This window comes from Pteropus alecto, unplaced genomic scaffold (assembly GCF_000325575.1).
Source record: "Pteropus alecto unplaced genomic scaffold, ASM32557v1 scaffold213, whole genome shotgun sequence".
NCBI lineage: Eukaryota > Metazoa > Chordata > Mammalia > Chiroptera > Pteropodidae > Pteropus > Pteropus alecto.
In genome coordinates this window covers 1,901,304-1,928,399 of record NW_006434829.1, presented here as the reverse complement: position 1 = coordinate 1,928,399, position 27,096 = coordinate 1,901,304, and the positions used below count along the sequence as shown (strand labels likewise).

The window sequence follows — 27,096 nt, the reverse complement described above, 5'->3', positions numbered from 1 at the left end:
GCGAAGAAGTCCTGTGCCTCCGCGTCCCCCCCGTCTGCCGGCCGCTGCGACGGCCCTGGTTCCCGCCTTTTCTTCAGCCGACTTTCGATCCCCCCCGGCGAGCTTCACCCCTCGGCTGTGACGTGCTGGGACGTCACCAATAAGTGTCGCTAGGAAAGGACATCGGGGGCGTGTACGGGACACGGGCTGATGCAAACGGCACAGCTTCCCAAGGTCAGTCAGGCCGGGGGCGACACCCGAGGACCGTGCGTTTGCTCACTTCACGGATACAGACTTATCCACCTCCCCCTACGTGACCAGGCACCATTCTAGGTCCCCAGAGACCAAGACAGACAACGTTTCCCATCTCGGGACACTTACACCTGGCGGGGGAGACGGAAAACGGACCGGGGAAGCCAAGCAGCGTCTCTGACGGCGATCACGCAGTGACGACAGTCTGGCGGGGAGGTGTTTCTGGGGCGCGGGTGTCGGGGAGGGTCTGTCTGCCTGAGCCGGTGTTCAGTCGCTTGCGGGTGTCGACTCCTGTGGTCAGTGACGAGATGGAGCCAGCCGCACGGAGAGCGGCCGGAGGGAGCAGCGCGTGAGCTGGGCGCGTTCGTGGAGCCTGGAGCGTGGAGCGTGGAGCGTGGAGCGGACCAGGCCCAGAGCAGCTGGAGCAGCAGACGGGGCCAGAGCTGGCGGACGCGGCCCGGGGAAGGGCTTCGGGCTGTGCTCTAACTGCGCGGGAAGCCAGGGCGACTTTGGGGGATTGTAAGCGGCCCTCTGAGTTGCATATTATAGAAAAACCCTCTGGCCTCTGGGCAGAGAACAGACTGTAGAGAGAGAAGCGTAGAATCCGGGAGGAGAGGGGGTCGCCGTGGTCCAGGCGACAGGTAGAGACGCCCTAGGAAGCTTGATCAGGAAAAGAGACAGCCAGGCCCCCCACGGACCGGCGGACTCTTCAGGGAAGAGAGGGGGGCGTGTTCTCAAAAGCACTGGTGTCACAAAACCTCACGAGGTACCTCTGCCGGGCAGCCGGCGTCGAGGACGTTACAGAGGGCGGCGGAGGTGGCCGGTGTGAATTCTTCCAGATGCGAGAATGAGGCCGCGCTCTCCACTCCAACGGAGCCTGCCTGGATGATGCCGCAGAGGGAGCCAGGGGCAAGGGCCGAGCAGCCCCGAGACACGTGGCGTCCGCATCCACGCCGGGCCGTCTCCCCGCTGTGTCTTTAGCCACATAAGTGGGGAACTGACCGCAGGATCGTGGGGGCCCCTCACGGTGGACCGTGGCCCACTGTGGACCACGTCTGTATCTCTAGTCCCAGGTGGCAGCGCCTGGCACGAGGCGGGCGCTTGGTGAATGCCGGCCGGCTGGGCCACCGGGCTGGGTGCTCAGTAACACCCGCCTTCTGTTTCGAAAGGAAAACTTCCTTTTACTTCCTTGCTGAGCGTTTTAGTCTTAGCAGTCGGGCTGCCATGAGACCCTCATCAATTACAGCCATTAACTGTAAATTATATTTTTGCATAGTTAAGTCAGCCTCTTTGTTTTGTATTTAGTGGAGCTCAGCAGGCATGAAATTCAATAGCGAGCTTTGAAGCAGATCCAATTTCTGTCAGCGGTGATCTTTGGAAAATGGGACGTTTTCGTAGTGGACCTTGGAGCGTGTCGTCCCTGGAAGGCCTCCAACGGGCTCTGCTTGTCGCTTTTCTCTTGGAAGGAGTTCAAGCCTTCTGGAAAGGCTGATAGCTTCAAAGGATGCTTCTGCCTCTTCCCCGACTAGGCAGAGACTCCTTCTCCCTCCTCGAGTGGGAATGAAATTCGACCCGACTAGTGGGAGGGAAGGAGCATGACTAGTGACTATGGAGGACCTCGCTCCTGGGAGCAATCGCTCATTCATTATTCATTCAACAAATATTTGCTGAGCACCTCCTATGGGTCGACGCCGTGCCGCGTCGCAAGGTGAGCAAAGCGATGTCTTTGCTCGCGCGGAGCTCCCTTGGAGGGAGGGGAGGCCAGGTGATGAACCGGACGCGTATAAGTGGGTGGCGTGTCGTTTGGTGGTTTCGATAAAGCAGCCGGGTGAGCCGGGGAAGACGGGAAGAATGCAGAATGCAGGCGTAGGCGAGGGGCGGGTGTCTGGGGGGGAGGGAAGCGCCGAGGCCCCGAGGTGGAGGAGGCTCGGTGTCCGTGAGTCTTCCCAAGGAGGCCAGAGTGGGGTAAGCTGGGGAGGAGATGGGGAAGGTCATACATAGCATCAGGTTTGGGGCACGAAAGCATCGCTTTCCCGGGGCCGAGCATTCGTGCTTCCTAAAGCGTGACCTACTTTAGCTGAAATGTCAGCGCCTTGAGAAACAGCGCGTCGTACATTCCTGTGTGTTAGGCCCCTGGAAGGCACAGGCGGGACACTCGGGTCAAGACCTGGGGAGGCTGGCTGGGGTCTTAAATTTCCCCACCTACTGTTGAGCGCATCCCGGCACAGTGGCTTTAGGAAGACGAAGGTGTGCAAGCCCTGCCCGGGTGCTGAATGGGAGGAGGAGCTGCAGCCATGACAGAGCTAACACCCGGTGGACAGTTGCTATTGGGTGCCCTGAATTTTGCACGTCATACCATTTGCCCCTGTCACAGCCTCGGCAGCGAGGCTTATCGCAGATCCAGAAAGAGATGCTCGTGGAGGCAAAGTTAGTGGTTCTTCCGCTTTGCTGCATATTCGAATCACCTGAGTCCTTTGGAGTCCTACTGTCCAGGTCCCACCCCAGACAGATGAAGGCAAGATCCTCGACGCGAGACATCAGAATTCTTTAAAGCTCCTCCACCAAGTAATTCCAGATTGTCACCAAGACTGAGAACTGACGGGTTAAGTAACTTGCCCAAGGTCACCCTCCCCCCGACCCCACACACACTCTAAACATTAAACTCAGAACTCGGACTCAAGTGCGTCTGATTTCGGAGCTCACGGTGATGGCACCTACCTAATAAAATTGCTGCGCGGACACTAGGAAGCAGAGAATAATAATAATTTCGGAGTGAAATGCTGGGTGATCACGGAGAGAGCCCTTTTGAGTAGAGCAGTCCCCGTCGACCTTGGCCGCTCATTAAAATCACCCGAGCTTTGCAAATACTAAAACCTGAGCTTCCGGCACCATCGGTCCAGGGTCCACCCGGGTATCGAGAGTTTTTCTTTTCATCGCCCCGGGTGATTGTGACATTTAGCCAAGATCGAGAGCCCCTGCTTCACAGGGCGACGAAGTCCTGGCCGCTTTCGGGGGAGGGATGCCCGTCTCCTTTGGAGAAGCGGCGTCGCCATCGAGGTGCCCGTGGTGAAGTCAGCACACTCATTCCTCACCCTTTCACGTTTGCCTGTGCCTGTAAGGCTTCCGGCTTCGGGGACTGGGGCAGAGAGGAGGACATTTTTTAAAGTCCCAACTCATAGCATAATATAGATGTGCCTGGAAACAGGGCAGCCTTTAAAGGTTTCTCCCTGCCCTCGGCCCTTCACCAGCATCCCACGTCCTGAATTCGTCCTGTATGCTGATTATGCAGCGGGGCGAAAGAGGTGACTCTCCATAACGGACCGGCTTTATTTCTCACGTCCCTGACACATTGAATTAGGGTGTGTTCTCTCATCTCGGACAGTCACGTAACCCCGCTCAGCACTTTCGACGTGGGGTTGGTGACGCAGAGAACTGAGCTCAGCAGAAAATCCGTTTTTGGCATCGGCGGGGGTGTCCTCCTGCCGAGAACTGGTTTTCTCCAAGGTTCTCGTCCTATAACTGCCCTTTGCCCCCACACTTCCCAGCAAGTCTGAGGTGCTCGCTGAACCCCCTTAGTCAGCCAGAGTAAGGGGTTCCCCGCGGCCTGCAGCTTGCGGGGCGAACCACGGGGCTTCAGCACCACGGAGAGTTCTCCACGGTCTCCTGGGTCACCGGGGGTCTCTGGTGAAGCCTTCCCCACGGGAGTACGTGTCCTCTGCCTTCATGACATGCACACGAAGTAGGATGGATAAAACAGAGCCCAGGACAGTGACCGTCCTCCCGCGTGGCTGCCCTCTCAGAAGGCGACTTCCTCATTTCCGTCAGTCTGTTTCTCTCTACAGACGTTGAGCCGTCCACAGTGGCTGACGGCGACTCTGGAGCTGCATCCCGCCCCCCTTACACGCCACGCTGGGGCAGGCGAAGCCCTTTGGCTCCTTAACACAGCCCCAGACTCCACTGTCTTACAAGATAAGACTTCGGCAGCTAAGAGGTTTGGTAAATTGGGTTTCGAGGGGTCCAAACTTTATTGTGACTCTTGGGGGAATTTATTAGGTTTTGAGTAAGCTTTTTTTAAAACTTCTTTCAAACGTTACTGCAGTAAATCTGCGCTGTTGATTTAGTGAATGGCGGTTCTGGGGTGCTCTCTGCAGTCCCAGAAGGCTTGAACTCCTTCTACTCAGTACCCTAACAATATCCCAAGCCCCGTATCAGGTGGCTTGGAGGGCTCTCGGTCCCTTCGAGGCAAAGGCTTGGCAAAGACTTGCGTCGGCTCAGAGGCGGCAGAGGGCCCTGACCACAGACGGAATTGCAGGCACACATCTTCCCTCGGGCTTCATCCACCAGGGTACCACGGTGTCGCGTCTGACAGTGACCAGTCTGAACGCGTCCCGGTTCACGATGACGGGCACAGAATCCACGTCTCTATCGTGGCTCATTCACAGGGGGCTCCTGGGCCAGCCCGAAAGCGGCGAGTTTTCAAGGTGCCTCAGGCAGCCGAAGCTATAGTCACTAAGAACCAACGCAGCGACGAGACCTGCCACCAACAAGATCAGCTAAGGCTGGTTGACGTTTGCTAGTGCCGAGTTCTGTCCTCCGCGCATGAGACTTGTCCTCTCTTTAGTCAGCCCTCGTATCAGTTCTAGGGAACGGGGAGGATTAGTATTCCCGCTCTGCGAATCGCGGGAGGGGAAGCAGAGTTGCCAGCAGCCAGCGAGCTGGGACTTGAACTCGGGCAGCCTGGAAGCTCACGGCACGGATCCTGACGCTCGCGTGTCGCTGTAAAGAGCCGTAGGACGACGTCTCGGCTCCAACACCTGAGCCCCCGCCTCTCTTCTCTCTCTCACCGCCTCTCTCATGCCCTCGTTTCGTGTCTTCCTGCGTTCCTTCCCCTCTTTCTTATTCTTTAAATAGAATCCTTGGAGATCCAATATTTCCAGCATGGAAAACTAATCGATTTATTACCCCCAGAAGCACACCCAGCATCTCCTACACCAGGATTCTCTGGACCCCACAGCCGGCCCGGAGAGCGTGGGGAAGACGCATGGGCCCAGTGCTGTGGTTGGTGCGGTGACCTTTCCGTCACTCCCTGCCCCAGGCCCTGTGCAAGGTTGAAGGTGATGGGATGAGAAATTAGCATTCTGACTGGGGAGCAAGCCCCCCCAAACCGATTATGCCCCCCGCAAAGGAAAGGGCTTCTCCCCTGCTCGTCCGGGGTACCAGCACACGCCCCGGACATGGCTGTTCGGCACATGAGCTTTCTCTTTCTCGAAGTGCTTTGGAAAACACCCTGAAGTCCCCCGAAGCACGCGGCCTTCCCGGCTGGGACTCTGTAACTGCCGACCCACCCCTGACAGCAACGCTCAGCATCCAGGCGAGTGCCGGAGGGACCTTCTGGAACTGACGGGATCCCTGGCCCGCCCTGCGGACCCACGGTGCGCCTGGAAAGCCGTGTTTCCCGCAGCATTGACTCTTTTTATTCACTGGCTCCAGGAAGCTGCTTCGACGCCCCGTTCTCTGACCTAAACAAACTGGCAAACCGTTTTCTGTAAAGGTCCAGATTGTCGATACCTCAGGCTCCGCAGGCGGCATGTGACCCGACACAGCTACTCAACCGTGTCAGAAGCAGCCAGAGACAAAGTGTGAACAAGCGGACGGGGCCGCGTTCCAATGACACTATTTACAGAAGCTGGCGGCAGGCTGCCTGGGGCTCGCAGGCCACAGCGTGCCGACCCCGTCCTGGAGGCACTCGCCGGGTGTCCCGTGCTCCACCGCCAGCTGTCGTGGGGGAGGACGCTGTCAAGACCCTGGGACTAGGAACCAGGACTCTGCCACCAGCGAGCTGTGTGGCCGTCAGCAGGCCAGTCCCCCTTTCCGGGCCTTACTATCATCATCTAAAAAATGAGACGCTTGGACTGTCAATAGTTCCCAAAGTAACAGAACCGCTGGGGAGAGCGTGCTAAAAATATAAATATAAATATACATATACATATACATAGACCTACCTCAAATTTAGGGTATTTTTCAGAATTCCTCGTTACAGACAACAGAGTCCCTTTAGCTGACGGGTCCCCCTACACAGAAGAGGTTTCACTGAAGGGTGCTGGGCAGTTTCGTAAATTTCTAAGACAGCTGTTGGAAGACCGTATTTGCCACACGGCCAGGGGTAAAACTGACAAGGAAAATGCCCAACCCCGCAGGGAGAGTTTGCAGCCACAAAACGCCACCAGCGCTGACCCCGAGGAACCAGAGAATCGTAACTCCGTCCCCAGCTCCTGCTTTAGAACCCGCGTCCACATCTCAGTCACAGAGGAGGGTCTCTGAGAGGTGGAATCTGCTCAGGCCTGCGTCTAGCTGCAAGGGAGCCTGGCAATGTCATTTCCTGCTTCTCGGCCTCCATGGGACAGGACAGTATGCTCGGAAAGGGTTGAATGGTGTTGAGCGAGCCACCCACGGCATCGGCCACACTTACAGAGCTGGATTTAAAGGGGGTCCACTTAGTTCAAAGGTCATGTGGGTTCATAGTGCAAGGGCGGGACGAACTGGGTTAACTCATTGTCTGAAGAGCCAGGGGAAATCAATCCCGGAGACTCGTCAGCACATGCACTGGTTAATGCCCGATGCTGAAGACTCTTGGCCCAGATCCTTCACCTGTGGGTGCTGCTCCATCCAAGCCCCCCAGGTCCCTGACTTGCCGTTGGCACCGAGCCCGAGGTGCTGTCCCCGAACCGTGTTGTCCTGGTCCTTGCATTCTAGCTCCAGTGGCGAGGAGGACGGCCAGAGAGAGAGAAGGGTCCTCCCCCTGGACACAGCCGGCTAAAAGCTGTCTTCCCTTGCTCCCTTCCAGAAGCAGCGGTTCGTTCCATGAGGTCGTGCAGATGAACTTTGAGATCGCCAGCTTCAGCAGCCTCTCGGGGACCCAGCCCATCACCTGGCAGGTCGAGTACCCGCGGAAGGGGGCCACGGACCTCGCCGTGTCTGAGGTCTTCATCAGCCAGAAGGACTTGGTGGGCATCGTCCCCTTGGCCATGGTAAGGCGTGCGTGATCACGGACGCGCCTGTGCTCGGCTGTCCGATCGCGTCCCCTGACCCTCCTGTTGCTCCCAGGATGTTTACCGCATTGTTTCATTACGAGACGTGACGTGCAAAGTCTCCCACTTTTTTCCGGGCTGGAAGCTGTGACATTTCTCATCTTTGGTTATTTTCACATCGGCCTCATGATATTTGCCATATCGCGCACCAAAGCTAGTGTTATTTGCTTACTTTTTCTTCTCTAAGTCTATTCTAGTTTTTTGGGGTTTTTTTTGAAGGAAATGTTAGGTTACCACATGCATCTATGCTGGTGCAACAGACAACCCTCGATTCTCTGGCATCTGATGCAACGTAGTTATTCTTGCCTATAAAACGCGGCTTAAATGACAGGAGGCTGTTCTGTGTGGTCCCCCAGGCACCAAGCCCGGTGGACACATCACACTGTGCAGCTCTAACGTCAGCACCATCTGGCCTTCTCGGGTTCTGTGACCGAGGAACAGACGGTTGGACAGTCACATGCAAAGTCTTCTAAGCAATGGCCTAGAAACGACATATGACACTTCCTTACACATCCTATTGGTCAAAAGGAATCTGATTTCAAGAGGGCTGGGAGTTGGATGGATACTGTGGCCTCTGCCTCACTACACGAGAAATTTGACACAACACGGCACAAACGCAGCACACGCCAGCCCGTCAGTGACTCCTAGCTGGGCCCATGGAGCTGGCAGCAAGCAAGGGAGGAGGAGGATGGTGAGAGGCTGGACTGTACTTCCCCAGAGTCACGACCCTGTCCACCACGCCCTGCGGCGAGTCTCCAGGACACTCCCTACGTGTGCGGGAGACAAAGACCCCCCCACGGGAGACACAGAGAGGGTGGTGGTTCAGAGGCGTGTGACGGGTACTTTGAAGTGTAGCTTCAGCCGTCTGTGCCAGGGACTTCCGTCCAGTTTCGGGGTGGGCAGGCTTTGCTGCACCACGTTGAGAAGTATATCGATTGGGACTTGGGGGTTACATGTGGCAGAAAACCTAACCCAAAATGGCTTGAGCACAGTGGCTTGTGTAATCCAAAGCCCGGAAGATTCGTGCTGGTTTCATTCACAGTGATCGGGACTCAGGTCCTGTCACTAGGACCCAGCTACTTCCTGGCTTTGCTCTCAGTGTACTCATGGTGGCCACGTGGCAGCCAGTGCTCCTGCAGACGCCTCAAGCTTTGAGCCCGGGAGGAGCACCTGACTCATTTCCTGGGAGGTGGTGAGATTTGCCTGGAGTTTCGAAGCATTTCATGATTATGATTTTTTTTCCTTTGCACGCTTAAGATGAAATCGTTTTCCCTGCCCCCTGAACCACAGTGAGAAGTTAGGGTCTTTCTCTTGTATAAAGCTTTTAAAATTCCTAGAATGCATCCATATCTCTCTGCATAAAATCAAATTTAAAATAAAGTGACTATCATGGGCTGTTTAAAGAAAAGTACCGCCTGTTCTCAAAATAACGATCTTAACCTTCACCTTCCCAGGGTGTCAGGGAGATTCACTAAGGTTTGGGGGACCCCTGGAGCCTCCCTGCCCGGACTATGCAGCAAGAGAGGGTGCTCAGCTTCTGGCTTCTGGTGGGTTTGGCCAGTGGACAGAGCGGGGAGAGAGAGTCTTCTGTGGTGGCTTGAATTGCGTCCCCCCAAAATAGACACTGACATCCTATCTCCCTGTTCCATCTCACTACACCCCCTACTCCCCACCCCACCCCACTCGTGCCCACGCGCGTAGCCTCATGGAAGTCGGGGCTTTGCAGATGCGCCTAAGTTAGGATGAAGTCCTAGATCCAACGCCTGGTGTCCCGGCAGAGAGAGAGACCTTTGGACACGGAGGAGAAGCAGGGAGCAAGGCCACCTGGGGACGGTGGCAGAGACCGGAGGGACGTAGCTACAGGCCGAGGAAAGCGAGAGTCTCTATCAACCCGCAGAATCCGGGAGGGGGGCAGGAAGGCCCTTCTCCTCGGGGGCCTGCCGACACCCTGCCTGGGGGCCCCCGGCCTGCAGCCGCGAGAGGTCGTAAGCCACCCAGTTGGTGACGCTTTGCTCTGGGGGCCCCGGGTCATGGATGTGGCCTGCTTCGCCCCCCCACCTGCTGTGCACGTCTGTCAGGGGCGTGGTCCTCTCTGCCCACGGCTCCTGTCCTGCTGGGGCGTCCGCTTTCCGTGGCCGCCTCCCTCTGGGTTCCGGTGACGGGGCAGCCCTCCCCGGCCAGGAGTGCCAGCTGGGGCAGGCGTCCGGGCCGCACCGTCTCGGCCGCTGCCTGCGACCCTGTCACAGTTCTGTTAATAGCCCCACGTTACACACCCTCAGTTCAGCCTCTCTGGGGGAGGCCATCTGTTTCCAGCCAGGACCCCGCGTGACAGCGAAGGACATGCTGCAAGCTCCCTCCAGGCTCTGCTGCCCAGAGAACCCAGCTCGATTATTCTCGGAAAACAGACGTGATCAGAAGCGCTTGGTCACAACCGGGCCATCTTCCTGCCCGGCTTCGTGGCTGCTCACACCCAAGGGAGGTGTCAAGGGGTCTGTTGGGGTGTCTGGACCCCGCGGTTGGGTTTCTCCAGCCCCTGCGTCCTGTGCTTGCTCATCTGCCTCCTTCGACACTGCCGAATGCAGAGAAGCAGGTGCGGGGCGCTGAGGGTGCGTGAGCAGACCCGTGGCCTCCCAGACAGGCTGGCGGGCCCGCCTGTCAATCTGTAAGTGAAGGACGACTTAACACTGCCTTGGGGCCCGCGGGGACCGTGCGGGCAAAATCCTCAGGGCTGGAGACACGAAGGCCTTTCAAAGAGCTGGCCGCGGTCTCCGCCGACAGGAATCGGAGAATTTTGTTTGTGAGAAGACAGTGAAAAATACATTTTATTGTTTTTCAAAACCATCCTCCCCTGACCTCTCTGCCCCTTCTCAAAATTTCATGTTTGTAGCTCTCCAGGAGCGTTTCAAGGATGGTTTGGATGCTCTAGGCCCATTGACTAACGTTTGCCAGTTGAAAAATAACCCTTCGGGCAGAATAGGTGGGGAGTGGCTTGGGAATTCAATTTTAAAATACCTCTCCCTCCAGCTAAGCGGCACAGACGTCTGTCTAAAGAGCAAATCCATGACTCGCGCGCGAAGCTGCTGTGAGTCGGTGCTCACGATTTCAGGGTTACCCACTCGTTGTCCCGTACGGGGGCCCCAGCCCACTGCCCGCCACACGGTGAGGGCTCAGAAACGGGAGGCCTTATCGTCGCCTGTCGTGTGCTTCCCATGGGTAGACGGAGGGCATGGGAGAGGCCGGCCTTCTCCAAGCTTCTGCTCTCCGTCATGTTACCTGCTCTGCCGCCCCAGAGGTCCTGGTTCTGCGGGTCGGTGGTGGGGCCCAGCATTTGCGTATCTGCCCTCGACGGTGACACTGAAGCGGCTTGGCCCTGGAGCCCTAACTGCTCGTCAGGACCCCGGGCGTGATGTGGGGGGAGGTAGAGCTTTCCGGCCACACGCCCAGAGCCAGTTAATCAATGTCCTTGGAGTCATGGGCCTATTTTCAAGCCCTTCTTAGGTGAGTCAGATGCACATCCGGGATCAGGAACTGCTGCCCTTGGAGGTCTCATGACCTCCGTGCTTGCCCCTTGCTCCATCCAGGTCCTGCTCAAATGCCACCTCCTCCCTGAAGCCCTCCTTAACTACCCTGTTAGGGTAACACAGGGACCTCCGACCCCACCACCCCCTTTTTCTGCCAGATTCCTCCTGCGGCCCCCGTCACCACCAGACGTGGCTCCGTGTGTGTCGGTTGACCGATCGGTCGTCCATCTCCCCTCTGCCTGGCCATCTTCATGTTTATAGGTTCCTGGGCTTGCTCATTGCTGTGTCCCCAACTTCCAGAGCACTGCTCGGCATCTAGTAGGTGGCCGACAGCTGCCCGCATTGAATCGGTGAGTTATAACAATGTACACGCCTTCTATGTCTCACCAAACATTACATAACTCCACTTACAGCCTTGGAAGGCAAAGATTCCAATTTAGAAACTTATAAAGCAGTGCTTTCCAGTGAGACTCTCCGTAACGGTGTGGCAGGTCTGTCCAGTGTGGGAGCCACCAGCTGCACAGGTCACCGACACTCAAAATTGGCTGGAGTATCAGAGGAATTGAGTTTTTAACTTCATCTAATTTTAATTCATGTTAATGTGAGCTGGTGGCTAGGTTATTGGAGTGGTGGTGATGAAGGCAGCAGTTATCCGTGGATGGATAATAAACCCCCCCCGAGGGCCGGGGGTTCAGGACCGGCTCTGCTGGGGCTCCCGTCTCAGGGTCCCTCCTGAGCCTGCAGTGAAGACGCTCGTGCAGCCGCATCGCTGACGGCTGGACGGGGCTTAGAGGGGCCGCCCCAGGCGACTCGCTCTCTTGGCTGGCAAGTTAGCGCCTCTCCTGAGGGCAGCTCGAGGGACCTCACAGCATGGCAGCTGGCTCTCCCTGGGGACCAGGAGGGAAGCTGCAAGGCCTTCTGTGGCACCTCGGAGGTCACGTGCCGTCCACACCGCGGCTTTCTGTGGGTGACGTCAGCCATGCTGACTCGACGTGGGGGAGGACTTCACGAGGCTGGGACCCCTGGAACGCTGTGACGTGGTTGGTCACGAGGGCACGGACGTAAGCATGATGTCCTCACTCTAACAGTTAACGGAGTATGTGTTATTGTCACCTCGAGTCCCCCCACCTTCTGGTTGTAGTTGTTAATGCAATCGATGTCTCTACGTCTGACCCGCGTAGGCAAAAGCTCTTCAGGGTCCGCGGTAGTTTGTGAGGCTGTGGGGAGTATCGAGACCCACACATCTGAGCCCCTGGCCTGGCGAGGGGCCCGGGGGAGCCGGAGACGGGAAAGCAAGGCTCCCCGACCCCGACCGAGTGGCACTGGGCAAACGGGAGCCTTAGCTGTGAGCAAGGGCTGCGTTCGCTCGTCGACCTTTCTACCAAGGCTCCCCCTTGCCCTTCTTTATGGAGGGACTTATCGTTCGTTCCTTCCCGTGACCTTCCCCCGCTCCTGAAAAATTCACCATCCGTGATGACTATTCCCAAGACAATGGGGAAACAGCTAAGGGCAGCCGGCAAGCCAGCCACAATAGTCTCTCCTTACATATTGACTATCCACTCACTCTTGGAGCAAATATTTATTGAATGTCCACACGGCGGCAGGAGAATGTTCTAGACTTTGAGTTTAAGGAGTGAACGAAATAAATGAGGGTTCCCACTTGCCTGCTACATAAATCCACATGCCCTTCGTTACTGAAGCTGAGGGAGCGCCTGGTCCGGGCTTAACCCGTCCTCTGTCTGAGAGCGGGCTGTGCGCTTAGAAGTCCACGCTGTCCGGGAGGACGACTGGCCACCAGCCCGGACAGCGTCTTCGTGCGGATGGTGAGGAGACGGCCTTCCACGAGACGCTCGCCGTGTCTGGAACGTGACGTGGGGCCCGGCCGTTCTCGGCAGCCCTGCCCGCCCCAACAGCAGACCCGCGGAGCCCACTTTCCTGAGTGACAGGAGGGGACGAGCCACCCACCGGACACTCACTCCTGTGCTGGTTTTCTGTCGTCTCTTATCTGAGGTTTCATCACCAAACCAAGGACTCGGACGTCTGCTCGGGCCGTGCCGGAGTCTAAAGTGGCTGGAGAGTCACGGTGTCCCTTTTCCTGCTCGAGGGGACTTGAAAAGGCAGCCTTTAGTAGCAGGCGGGGACGCGAGCATATATAATTGCTCTCCAAGTGGCACCATCAGGCAGTCATAGTGTCCGCCGCGTCCTCATTCTGGCCAGTAAATGCGGGGCTCGTGTTCCCATCGCCCACAGAAACGACAAGCGATCGACTTGCTCAGAGCGAGTCCTTTCAGCCACTCAGTGTAATCAGACCCGAAAGTCACTCAGTGTTATTTCAGAGGCTGGCTCGCGTCACCTTAAGAGCTTCTAAATGACACGTTTTCTCAGATAACCGCATCGTGTCCTGGTACGGGGGAGGAGGGAGTCGCTTTCCAAAAGCTCACAGAGCCCCCGCTGTGCCCGGCCTGGAAAAGGAGGCAGAGCGGTGTCCCCAGGCAGGGAACATGCTCCACGGTACAGACGAGAAGGAGCCGTTAATGGAGTTTCATTTTCGAGAACCTTAGGTGGGTGCAGATTTGAATGGGAATTAATCTTGGTATTTTCGCTTTCTCAATTAATACACGAACGGCGAGATGAAATGAGGTTTGGGGGTTTTTTCTTCCTCCATCTGGGTTTTGTCATGGAGTTTTAAAAAGCCACAATCCGCACCTTCATTTATTCGATGGGACAGTGTTTCCTTTGCCCTCCCAACGCACAGACGGGCTCGTTCCGGCCTCCCCTGTGAGGGGCACCCGCGACCGGGCTCACGTGACCTCCTGGGACACCTCTCCGTTAACTGGCAGCCCCCGTGAGCCCCACCACGGGGCCAGACCCGCTCAGGGCTGCAGCAGGGAGGTGCGAGGATGCTCAGTCACGTGTCCGTCCGCGTCTGATCCCAACAGGCCTTGCGGCTGGCCGGGCAGAGCCCTTTGCACAGCGCACCGTTCCGCATGCCACCGCCTGCCCCAAGCCTGCTCCAGGCGGGGCCCACACCGTGCCCGGGGCCCGTAGGCGGCCCACCACGGGGACACAAGGCCTGAGCGGGGCACGTGGTACAGCCGAGGAGCCCCAAAGGAGGGTCCAGCCCCCCCACCCAGAGCCACCGTGACCTCCCCATAGCAGCACCACGTCCTCACCCGGCTGTCACTGCTGCTCAGGCTTGAATGCTCGTCTGCCCTTTATGAAGCTTTACTGAGATATCACGGATCCACGGGAAGCCTGGGCAAGCTTGACGCGTCGGTTTCGTGGGGCCGGACCCGCGACAGCATCTCCATCACCGCAGCCGGGCGACACGCCCACCGCCTTCCCAGCTTCCCGTGTCCGTCTGAGCTTTCGTGCTTGGTTTTCTCGGTGGGAGGAACGCGTGGCCAGAGACCCGTCTTCCTAGCGAATTCTCAGCATCGTGACGTCCAGGTGCAGTGCTGGCCAGCAGAGGCCTTGAGCTCATTCATCCCACGTCACCGGCACTTGGTGCCCGTTGACCAGCACCTCCCATCCCTCCCTGGGCCCTGGCCACCACCATCCTGCCCTCGGCTCTGGGCACCGGACTGTTTTAGATCTCATAGAAGTGGTGTCCCGCACCATTTGTCCTTCTGCAACCGGCTTACCGGCCGAGCACCACGTCCCGGGTCCATCCATGTTGTCGCAAATGGCCCTGCCTTCTTTTTGACGGCCGAGTAATATTTCTTCGTACGTACGTACCACGTTTCCTTTGCCCGTTCATCCGTCCGTGGACCCTCAGGCTGTGTCCGTGTCTCGGTGATCGTGAATGATGCTGTGGTGACCGTGGGTGCAGGGGTGTCTTTGCGAGCCTGACTCCCGTTTTGGGGGTATACGCCCGCAGTGGGAGTGCTGGATCATATGGTGACTCTGCTTGGAATTTTCTGAGGTCCTCTCTCCCTCCGGGGTCTTGAAGATCTTCCCAAAGGGGCGTAGCAAACCTACAACACAGGAACTAACGTTTTGCAGGGCTTCCCACACGCTCTGCATTTGGCATTCAGTCGTTTCAAACGCTCCATGGGGCGGGAATTCCAACCCCCACTTCACAGATGAGAGAGCTGAGGCTGGGAGGCGTGAAGTCACTCGCCCACGATCACACAGCCGAGAAATGCCGGGGACGTAGCCGCCACCAGGAGCGGGGAGGGGCAGGCGGGACCCTCGCCTGGAGCCTTCAGAGGGCGCACGGACCCGCCCGCACCCAGATCTCAGACTTCCGGCTCCAGAGCTGGGAGAGGATATATATCTGTTGTTTTAAGCCACCCGGTTTGTGATGACTTGTCACAGCAGCCGCAGGAAACAGAGACAGATCGGTACCTCCCCCTGTTTAACGAGGAGGGAGCTGGGGCACAGAAAGCTTAAGAGATTCGCGAGGACACACGGCTAGGAAGCGGCAGCCCACAGAGTCGAGTCCCTGTTGTCTGTGCCACTCACCTCCTTCCCCGCCTGGGACCCGGCTCGGGAGCATCCCCCGGCAGAAGCGGCGGACGGTCCGGTCTGCTGAAGGCCGCTCCTGCCCTCGGCAGTCTCACCGTTTCTCCCTGACCCTCGGAGGGTCCTTCCTCCTTGAATTTGCCAGGAAATCCGTGGAGGTGACCGTCCACTTCTCTGTCCCTTAACCACGTAAAAGAAAGAGGCGAGGTCCTGTCTTTTCCCCAGAAGACTCCTATTCGTCCAGTTTGTCAGCTCTGCACGGGACATGGGACTTGCCGACCAGATTGCTGCTCGCGCTTCTCAGAATTAAATCTGCGAGCTGGCCGAGCCAGTGGAAACTGGAAGGTTTTCCCCACTCGTTTGCAAAAGGTTTGCCTTCACCTCAGAGGTCGGCCCTCGGGCGGGCAGGGGGCCCCGCTGTCTGGGGGTACCCGTTTGACGTGGATTCTCCCAGACACGTGGGCGGACACACACGTTAACTCGAGGAGGAGGCGGTGGCGCGACCTTGGCTGAGGATCCGGGCTGACCAGCACAGAGGGGAGCCACCGGGCCGACAGTCACCCTGCGCGCCTGGCGGACAGCATCCGGGGTCTAAGCCGGCACCGGTGCCCTCCACTCTTGTTATTCAGGCGCCGTATCTGCCGGCATACGCGAGAGGCAGATTTTTTTTAAATCCCAATTTTACAAGGAAATTTTAAATGGTGAATGTGAAATCCTAATTACGTGTGGGTTGATAATTAATTTAAATGTTATTGTTATGTTTGCTACATCGAGCTGCTTGCAATCACCCTTCTCATTTTCTTTTGATTTTTTTCTTTTTTTTTTTTTTTGGCTTTTTTTTTTTAGTGGCGATGGGCCAAAATGCCGCCTCGCCATCCTATTATTTGGTTCTTTTCAAATTCTCATAACAAAGATTAAATCCAATGTCAGAGCAACAGTTCAATGAGTTCGAGCCAAGGCTTACCACAGGAATGCGTTGAAGTCTGAAATGTTAGGGGAACTGAAACACTCGGCGTCCTGAGTCATGGGGAAATGCAAAGCGAAGCACGGTGGGCCGCCATCGCGACACGCCAGAAGGGCCGAAGAGAGAAAGGTGACCAAACCAGGTGCCGACGTGGACGTGAGGCCACTGGGACCTGCCCCCGTCGGAGGCGGGGCGTGAGGCGGCGCGCGGCGGCCGGAGAACACTTGGGCGGTGTGTCAGCGCTGACGGCACCCTGCACGCCGCCCGACAGTCTGCTCCTCGCTGGGCAGAGAGACCAAAACACCTGCCCACCCGGAGACACGCAGGCCAGCGGGATCACACAACATTGTTTATAACCGCCCGAACCGGAATCCTCCACACAGCCCTCGACTGGCAGAAGGGGAAGCACATTCAGGGGCAGCCAGAAAATAGACCACTATGTGGCCGTGAGAAAGGGAAACCAACGACCATGCACCAGGCTGCTGGGCTGAAAGAAGTTGGGCATACAAATAAAAAGTAAAAGCACACATCGTGGGAATCCATGGCATGAAATATCTAGAAGAAGGAGGGACTATGGAGACAGGAAGCTGATCAGATCCGCAGCGGCCTGGGGCCCGAAGCAGGAGCGGAGGTGAATTACGCACGTCACCGGGGGACCTTCGGGTGATGGAAAACGGTCCAAAGCTGGATGGATGGGGGAAAACCGCCATCACTTTGTACACAAAGCCCCTCCATTTATCAAACTGTACAGTTAAGGCGGTTAAATTTCACGGTGTGTGCATTTCCCCTCGGAGGCGTCCTGGGGCAGTCGGCGGTATGAGGGGGTACACTCTGCTCTGCCCTGATCAGGGGCCCGGGAGGCGGCTCGCGTTCAGAAAAACCAGTCATAGGACATCTCCGTTGGCCGTGATGCCGTGTGTTGCCTATCTCTGCCACCAGGGGGCGTGTCATCCATTATTCTGTGATAGACGTTCCGTTTTTCATCTAAAATTACGACCGAGTAGGCTTCGTGGGGTTCGGGGGTATATTTGGGCAGGCCGCGTTGTGGAAGGGATCGTGAGCACTCTGTGCCAACAACGAGCCTGGAATTCGCTGGGCACTGAGATGTAGGAACTTTGCTGAAAGGCGTGTGAGGTACCCATAGAATCAGAGTGGACTCGGGTCCTGCAGTGCCACCGGCCCTGGGGGACGGAGCCTGGGAAACTAGGTGTGGCTGTGCCCAAGCCGGCGTCCCTGGGGTGTCTGTGCAGACCGGGGAGCTGGGAACTTTCCCATGTCTCGCCACCTTGCCACTGTCCGATGGCACACGGCCTAAGCCGGGCCAGCGGGCTGCTCCTGATCCTTGACTGGCACTATGCAAGGCCACAGACCCACGTCCGGCATGCATTCACGAGCATCTCCCTGACGAGACGCGGAGCAGGTCCTGATGCCCAGCTCCGGGCACGGCACCCGCCCCGTTCCCCAGCCTGACCACCAAGCCTGCGCACCCACGATCCTTCAGCAAACACCCTTTTTACTTGAGTTACCCAGAATCCTTTTATGCACTCCCAGCCCCACTGGATAAAAGCTCTCTCCATGATTTGATGGGCACCAAGAAAGTCCACCTCTAAAAGTTCTCTCCCCTGACAGCCCGAAGCCGTTGGCTCAAGAGTTCGCTGTGGGTGACTCATGCTCTGACGGAGGACTCTCCTCCACGCGGTGACTCAGGGGCTTGACTCACGCCATCCTGCCGCCTTAGGCGGTCCTTCCAGGCAGAGGGAAAACAGAGAGCTGGCACCTCGCTCTCACCAGCCTCGACCCGGGAGGGACACACATCATTTGCACTCATGCTTTGTTGGCTGTGAAGGGTCTGAATACATGTGTCCTCCCCGGGGGCCCAAGGGAGGCCTGGGTATCTGCACACCTGCAGTGTCTGTCACGCAGGGTGTGCGCTGCCGGCGAGAGAGAGGCCCGTGCCGCAGAAGCAACACAGATGCCTCTGCCACCTCTGCCCCTTCGTGAGCCTGCTGGAGCGGGCTCCGCCCTGGGACCAGCCTCTGAAACACCCTCAATCCACAGCAATAGCTTTTGTTTGGCTTAAGTGACGCAAACGTATTGGAAACAAAGACAGCACAGCTCTAGAGGAATGAGGTACATTTCTCAATTGCCTCCTTTCTCGAAGAGGCTGCAAAAAAAACAAAAAAGTGACATTTCTCCGGGAGCTCGATGCCGCGTGCCATCCCAAAGGACAGTCCCATTTAATAACTCAGTCACAGCGCCGGGCCTCCCGGAGACGCAGGCCTTCTTAAATTGAATTGCTTTCTTGTTTTCAATGAACATTTCGGAGTAGCGTCCCCACCTCGTATTAGGAGTAAATTGATGGATAAGTAAAGCGTGGCTCCCGCACCCCGGTCTGCACCGCGAACGAATTGGAAGTAAATGAGGTGGGGGCTGAGCTCCCCCATCGTGACAGAGCCCAGAGTTAAGGGCCTGTTGCCGTGAGCCCACGGCGCTGGTAGCGCGTGTCCTCGGGGAGGGAGGAAATGTGCTCGGCCGCCGTTGGAGATGAGCCGCAGCCCCCACCGGGACTAGGCTGCCGCCTGGTTTGCTACCGCGAGGCTGTGTTTCCGGGGGGCTCGGTGCTGGCCGCACTCGGAGCTGGGGAAGAGGAGGGAGGCTTGTTCTGAGCTCCGTGCGGCTGACGCAGACAGCACGGTGCTCCACGCTCACGCCCCTGCGTGCGGGACCTCTGCGGGTCACTCCGGCAAGTCCGGCTCCCTCTGCGTGCTGACCGTGCGGGCGTCCCCGTGCAAGAGTCGCATGAAAAGCGATTGCTGGACCCTTCCAGCGGGAGGAGGGGGTGCCACCGCGGCCTCGCACTCGGTGCCCAGGAGAGCGCGGAATCTCGTTTGTGACCCTCCCTGTTCCATTTGCAATCGGTACAGATGGGAGTGACGGTCCGACTTCGTACCGGTGGGGGCGGCACAGGCTCCGGCTAATCAGAACAGACCAGAGATGTAACGCTGACCCGTCGGAAAGCACGCTGGCTGCACCTGTGGCATCTCTACCTGTCAGATCCGACGTGCAGAAAACAGCCAGCGTGCGCCCCGATTTCAGAGTTCCCCGCCCTTCGTCAAGTCCATCACTGTCCCTCCTGGAGTTTCTACCCTCTTCACATGTTTGCAGCGGCCCTGCCTCTCCTGCTGCCCAAGCCGCCTGCAGCGCCAAGGACGATTTGGGTCCGAGGCCCTGAGCCACATGGGAGGCCCTGAGCCTTCGTCATCCCTGGATCGTGGACTCCGCACGCCTGCTGGTCAGCGTCTCTCCGCCAAACCCAAGGCTGCCTTCCAGAAGCCCTCAGTCCCTTCCCCTAGATGCAGCAGAACCTCAGGCTGGAAAGACGCGCCGACGATTTGTCTTTTCTCATCTATGCCCCGTACGATTCGGAGCCTCTCCCATGAGCAGGTATTGTTCGAGGCACGGGGCGGAGGTGTGAACAAGACAGACAGCCCCGCACGATGTCTTCCCACGGAGCTGCCATCCTGGAGGGAGACAGACATCGCTCCAAAGCTGAGGTGGCACATACAGTGTCCCACGGGTGATCGGAGCTCTGGAGGGCACGGCAGGGAACAGGGCTGGGGAGGCATGGACGTGGGGGGGGTGACATGTGAGCAAAGACCCCACGGACGGAGCCACGTGGGCATCTGGGACGCATGCCAGACAGAAGGAACAGCACGTGCAAAGCCTCGGAGACAGACATCGCTCCAAAGCTGAGGTGGCACATACAGTGTCCCACGGGTGATCGGAGCTCTGGAGGGCACGGCAGGGAACAGGGCTGGGGAGGCATGGACGTGGGGGGGGTGACATGTGAGCAAAGACCCCACGGACGGAGCCACGTGGGCATCTGGGAAGCACGCCAGACAGAAGGAACAGCACGTGCAAAGCCTCGGGCACGTTCTCAGTGCAGCGAAGGGACCGGAGTGGACGGAAGCGTGGGGGCGGGGATGACGAGGAAACCAGGATCCCCAGGAGTCCCGGCCCCACGGGGCTGTGCCTTCCACCAGCGGGATGAGAGCCAGGAGTCTGGGGAGAGCAGGGAACGACCTCGTCCGGGTCGTCGGCGGTCCTGACACGCGCTCCCGCCACGTAAGCTGGATCGCGCTCACACACAGCCCCGTCCGCCTCTGCGCGTCAAAGGCGCCTCTTGTTGGCCGTGGGGTGGGGTCCGTGCCAGGAGCAGAGCTGCACACGCCACGTACAAGGACACTTCGCTGTCCCCCCAACATGGGAAATGAGACAAGTCAGCCTCACAGCACCCCACTGATCCGCGCCTGAAACAGCGGAAGAGACACAAGTTCTAACAAAGCACTCCTGTGCTAACCGAGTGTCAGCCGTGAGGGTCGCTAATTAAGATGCAGCTGCAAAAGCAGCCAGTGCATGAGGCTCATTAACCAGACACTGTCTGGCGACATCGGGGGCTCGGAACACGGCGTTCCGAGAGTCACAAGAAGCGGCATTCACAGCACAGACAGGAGGGGTCACAGCATGCCTGTGCGTGCAGAGGGGACGGGGGTCTTGGGGCAGGACGCCTGACTGGTGGCCAGCACCCACTCTCCCCAGCCTCTGGCCCAGGCACGGCCCAGCTCGCCGCCTGCTCCGCTTTACGAAATGACCACAAAACATAACCTTCCACTGCCCGGAGCCCGGGGGCTGGATTGTGTCGTGTTAGGGAAAGTTTTGGGGGGAGAGGGGATTCGTCAATCCTCGGGGTTCATCTAACGTCTTTAATGCAAGTGAGCCCATGAAGGGTGACTCATCTCGGGGTGAGTCTCTGTAATCACCTGGTTTGAAAAGGCACGTTTGCAACCCCCACTCCCGGGGGTACACGCGAGAGAAACCGACATCTGCACACGCCAAACTTCCGTGTCCTCAGCAGCCGGCGAACGGTGGTCGGGTAACGACTCGAGTGTCCGTCCACAGGGGAGCGGTACAAAACTGGCCCGTCCGCACCATGGGATGGTGTCAGGGAGGAACGGAGCCCTGACCCTCGCGACGACCTGAAGGGACTCGAGAGCACGATGCAGAGAGAGAGAAGCAGACACCAAGACCACGTGTCGTGTGTGTCCATCTGCACGAAACGTCCAGAACGGGCAAACCCACAGGCACGGGGCAGGGAGGGGGGTGGGGAGAGACTGCCAGCAGGTTCCGGTCTCCTTTTGGGGCGTCAGCGACGTTTCGACACAGAGTGACGGGTGCACCGGCCGTCGCATGGGACGTGGGCGGGCGTGCGGCGTCTGAATTACGTCTTCGTGAAGCTGTGGTTTTTAAGGCGCCCCCCCGAGATGCTGTGTTCGCGTTAATTCACAGCATCTCCAGGGGTACGGCCGTCAGCTCCTGTCGTGGCTCAGAGGACGGGCTTGGTCGCGCCCCACCTGCCTCCGCTCTGAGCAGCCGGGGAGTCTGAGGCAGGCGTCGTAACCTTCCTAGACTCCTCCCCCCACGCTGCGAACTGGGGGGCCCGACGCGCCAGCCTCGTCGGGGTGTTGGGAGGAGGAAGTCAACGACTCTGTGTGACGTCGCCTGGAATGGCAGGCAGCACTTGGAAAGCCGCGAGACCGTGGTGGGCTGTGAGGTGGCCCGCAGCGGGGACGGTACTGTCACTGCTCAGGATGGTGACGGTGCCGACTGGCCAGGTCCAGCGCCAGCTCAGGGGGCTGTCTTGCCTACAGGAAGAAGGTCACATCGGAAGGCGCGGCCGTCAGTTCCCTGGAGGGTCCAGGCACAAGTCCTCAGTGTCCTCCTCTGCAATAATGTCATCCCTTCTACCCAGCCATGCTGAAGGACAAATGTGGCAGGAATCCACGTGGACGCTCTCTGCAGAGGAAGAAGAGACACACACACACACACACACACATCCCTACACACACACAGATATACTGACGTCCTAGCCCGTGACACCTGCGAGCGTGGCCTCGAATCCAGAGCCCCCCTTCTGAGCGCCCTTGCTGGTCAGCACGCTGACTGGCTGCTGGGCGGCCCGTGCTGTTGTTTTAACTAGGATGCCTCCACCTGGGAAGACGAGGCGCGCTCCTGGAGAGAGTTCTCTGCCGCTACAAACGTGGCCGAGTCGTCACCCTCTGCCTCGTCCCGCCGTCAGCCGAGATGCCCCAAGAGGCTCCCACCGCCACCGTCAGCCGAGGACAGCAGCCTGCCATTTCCTGCCATTCCCGAAGGCCAGCCACCACGCAGCACCCTAGCCACAGAGTGGCCACCTCATGGTTACAAAACCAGAAGCATTGCAGTATAGCAAGGAGCAGTCTCTGTCCGCCATCTGCAGCATGCAAAGCGGGAGCTGCGTGAGTTAGCCCGAGTGTAACAGAAGGCCCCCCAAAGCAGGAGCTGGAACATACAGGAAGTTTCTCCCTCATGTGTAAGCACGTGAAAGGCCGCTCCTCAGTCATCGGAGGTGCAGGCTTCTCCCGTCTTTCTACCCCACCATCCTCAGTGAGTGGCTTCCATGTCCAGGTTTGCCTCGTGGCCCAATATGGCTGCTAGCGTTCCAGCCATCGCATATGTATTCCAGGCATCCAGAAGGGAAAAGGGCAGAAAGAATATCCCCACTGAGTAAGTTCAGCCCCCGTGAAGCAGATTTCGTCACGTGCCGCATAATATCTCTGCTCATATTTGAACCGGAACAATAGTTCTCAAACTATGGGCAACACCATAGGTACCGGGAGAGATCGTGAAAACAAAGGTCAACAGGTCGAGGGTGGGGCCCAAGAATCTGCCCTCCTAACAGGTCCTCGGGCGATGCCGACGCTGCTGGCCCTGCTGGCCCGGGCACCACACTTAGAGACCCGTCGTCCTAGACCTGAGTCACGCGATCCCACGTAGCCGCAGGGGAGACTGAGAAGCTGAGTTTTTCAGCGGGTGCTCCTCCCCACTCGACCCCTGCCCCCCAAAAATCCCTGTTCAGTACCACGGAAAAAGAGGGCTGTGGCTATTGAGCATCGACTAGCCGCTTTTTGCTTTCCAGACCCAGCGATTTTATTTAGGGAGCCCCTGTCTCGGGCCACCTCTGGGACTCGGAGACGGTGGGTGTTGCCCACCCCAGACGCCGCCTTCTCTGCCTCTCCCTGGAGGTGCCGTCCAGAGCCAGGACACTTGTCCCTCTGTCTCAGAATCCAGACGGCTGTGTCCCAGGAGAGGGGACTCCGCTCCAGAGGGACGGCTGGCAGAGGACCCCATTCTCCTGATTTTGGCCAAGACGCTTCGTCAACTTGTAGGCCTCCTCCCCTGGGAACTGGGCTTTGCTTGGCGTCCTGCCCCGCCCTGCCCCGAAGCTCTTCCTTCGGGACTGGTTCCCAGGCTTCAATGGGAGGCAAAAGTGACCAAACCACGGGCGGAACCGGAAGCAGATGACCGTCTCAACAGAGTCTCCTGCCAAGCAGGCCTCAGCATGGCCTGGCCAGCGGGAGTTGCAGAAGGAGGGCCTTTGGCACGCCCCGGAAGCCGGTCCGAGACCCCAGACTCTCCGAGGGCCCGCCCTTCCTCACTGCACAGCCTCAGGTCCAGCCTCAAGGTCCCGAAACCGCAGCAAAGCCTGTCCCCCTGCTGACGGTGGCTCCGGATCGAACTGCAAGTTGAATCACGCGGCTGCTCCAAGTGATGCTAAATTAGCTCTCATGTGAGTGACAGTCGAGTGCTCACTCTCAAGGCTCAGAGGCCGGGGTGCTCGCGAGTGACTTGGTGACAAGGCGTTGAAATTCAGAGTCACGGCTCGTGGGCTCTGTGTTCCAGGATCAGGGACGACGGGGTTAGCGTGTACGGAGCGGCTGCCTCTGTGCCAGGCACTGAGCTAAGTGGGTTGCTCGCCGAATTCCCAGAAAACCCTCGAGGGACGTGGGATCATCCCGCTTCACAGAAGAGGAAAACCGAGCACAGAGAAGGCTCGGGCCAGCCAGCAGGATGCAGGCGGCCAGGTGGGCACACCGGGCAGCGGGCCCCTCTTCCCGATTTCCAGAGTGGGACCCTCGGCCTTCACAGAGCCTGCCACACACGAGCCAGGGGCCCGTCCGGCTGTCTCAAGCATCCTCCAGCCCCGTGGCATGTTCTTCCCACCTGCTGAGCTCCAGCCGAGATGGGGGAAGAAAGGGTCGTCTTCCTACTCATCTACTTTGCCTTTGGAAGTAGTCATTTCGTAACGGTCTCTGACCCCCAGAAGCCCAGAAAGGCCAATTGTCGGGGTCCCTTATTACTCAAGGGTCACGTCCACCTCCGAGGGACAGAGTGCGCGGGGAGCCAGGTGCGCCGGAACCGGAAACAGGCTGCCGGTGATGACCCACTGGTAAAGAGAGCCTCGGCGCAAAGTCCCTTCCTGTCTCACGCAGGTCCCTCTGCTTAGGGCGATGCTTCTCGTGGGTGCAAAGCCTCCGGGCCCCCCACACGCCCCTAGGTCTCGCGATGCAGATCTCTCCAGGCCGAGTCGACCGTGGCGGACGGCTTGCTTGGCTTGACCGGGGCCACGCAGCCAGGCGAGGGGCAGAGCCAGCCCTGAGCACCCCTGTGGCCTTCCGTGCCACCGGCCTCTCCTGCTCTCTCCTGTCTTCATGTGCTGAGATGTCGTTCGCCTGCCACGAAATGCTCCAGTTAAAGTCTATAATTAAGTGGTTCTTCGTGTATTTACAGGGTCATGCCCTCATCTCCACGGTTTAAGTCCAGAACGCTTCCGTCACCCCCAAAGGAAAACGCACGCGCTCTAAGCTGTCACGCCCCCGGCCTCCAGCCCCCGGCCCCCGGCCTGCGGCCCGTCTCTGCGTTTGTCCGTCTGTTCTGAGCATTTCATACCGACGCGGTCACATGGGTCTGGTGTCTCTCGCTCTGCGCCGTGTTTCGCGGTCACATGGGTCTGGTCTCTCGCTCAGCGCCGTGTTTCGAGGCTCCCCCACGGTGGGGCCGGCGTGTGTCAGAGTGTTTCGAGGCTCCCCCACGGTGCGGCCGGCGTGTGTCCGAGCTCGTTCCCTTCCGTGGCTGAGCCACGTTCCACCACAGGCACCGAGCACATTTCCAGGCCCTTCTTGCCGTGGGAACCCTCGTCCGGGGTGTCGCTCATGGGCCCCCACCACTCCTGGCATCGGCGTCTGTCCCCTTGGCCAGTCCCGTTGGTCTGACACCTTCTTCAGTTTGTCGTCACCCTTCAGCCTTTTTAACACTCCAGAAGGAATTCTGTGTTTTCTTTATTTAAAAATTTAAAAATACGATTTGTAGAAGATACGAAAAATGTCAAAACCAATTTACATTTACATTTATGAGGGCGAATCGAATAACAGGGTGTTTTCTCAGAAGCCTGGGGCTTCGCTCACATCGGCGTTGACGGTGACCTGAGGATGCCCCTCGATTGATTCTCTTCGGCAAAACGGAGCTTCCTCTGGTCTGTGATGGGAGGGGCGGAGGCGGAGCAGACACAGTCGAAGCAGAGAGACGCCGACAGCCCCACAGAAAGCCTGGGCGCCAGTCGTGCCCCCGTTGTGTGCGGGGAGGCGGCGGGCGTGCCCTGGTGTCCACGGGAGCCGCAGGGACTTGTCGCCGCCATGCTGAGCGGCTCATGGCTCAGCAGGGCTGGAGGGGGCAGGTACGGCCTGGCCTCCTGCAGAGGGAGCTACGTGGCGATGGCGGCAGCTCCGGCCCCTGCGCCCGCACGCGTGTCCCTCCCGGCCTGCAGGCTCGCGGTCAGCTTCCACGCACAGCGCAGCTCGATGCATTTAAATCGTGTGCGGGGCACACGGCGGTCACTTCTTCTCGACTACCGGATGCGGGAGCAGCGGCCGGCACGGCTCACGGTGTCTGTGGTGTCAATCCCACATGTGCACACGCGTGCACACTCACGCCCCCCCACACACGCGCACGCACATTTAACTGTCCAGGGAGCTCCCCGCCGACCCGACGCATCACTCCGAGTCCTGGGGACACGGCAGAGGATCTGTGTGGTCACACGTGGCTGGCGGGCCAACCGCGCCTGGGTCCCACGGCCCTCCCTGGCCCCACGGTGTTGGCTGTTGTCGGTAACCCCCCCGCTGCGCCCGGCCTTGGGGCAAAGCAGGACATGTGTCCACCCCGAACGTGCTGACTCAGGGTCAGGGGGTGCGGGACCTCTTTACTCCCCGGCCTCTCCGATGCACCACGGCTTCCCGTGCGGCGACAGCCCCAGCCCCCCGCCGTGTCATCCGTGTCCCCCGCCCCAGTCCCAGACGCACGCCCCAGGTCCCGTGTGGCCTCCCGCAGACACGTCACGCTCCTCTGCTGTCTCCCGCTGTGGATCCTGCCCCTCCGTCACGGTTCCAGTGACCCCTCCTCGGGTCACGATAAGGGCGCTCCCTTGTCCCCCGTCCCAGCTCAGCGTCCCGGGCTGTGTTAACAACCTGCATCGGTCCGGTCCGGTTACCGGAGCAAAGCAGCACAGACGGCCGCTTAAACGCCAGAACCGTGCTTTCTCCCGGCGCGGGAGGCCGGGGTCCGAGGCCAGGTGTAGTGGGCGCGGCTGCTGCTGAGGCCTCTGTCCGCAGATGTGCGGGTCAGACAAGGCGGTCGGTCCCCTCTTTGCTCAGACCAACTCGAGCTGGATTTTTGGCGCCAGTTAATGACATCGTCCTGCTGGACCAGCATGGTGGTTGCCTGCTCGCTGGTTTCTCCCCGCCGTCCTGTCCGCCTATCTGAGCAGGGGCTTGTCCTTCTGGGTCACTCCTTTGTGACCGGTGACAAGGACATGCTGGGTGCAGACTAAGTATTCACTAAACGGCTGTCGACTCTTCATGGATGGCTCAGATTCGAGCGCGGGGAGAAGGCGTGG

The 27,096-nt window shown here is 58.7% G+C and overlaps 1 protein-coding gene across 1 annotated transcript in view; it reads left to right on the top strand.

Moving 5' to 3' along the window:
• The window catches only part of TMEM132C (transmembrane protein 132C), a 152,163-nt gene that overhangs the window by 104,611 nt on the left and 20,456 nt on the right, over positions 1–27,096 (top strand). The window contains exon 4 of the mRNA XM_015587890.1: positions 7,076–7,259. Within this exon, the coding sequence (XP_015443376.1) occupies positions 7,076–7,259 (184 nt within the window). The remainder of the gene's footprint in view (positions 1–7,075; positions 7,260–27,096) is intronic.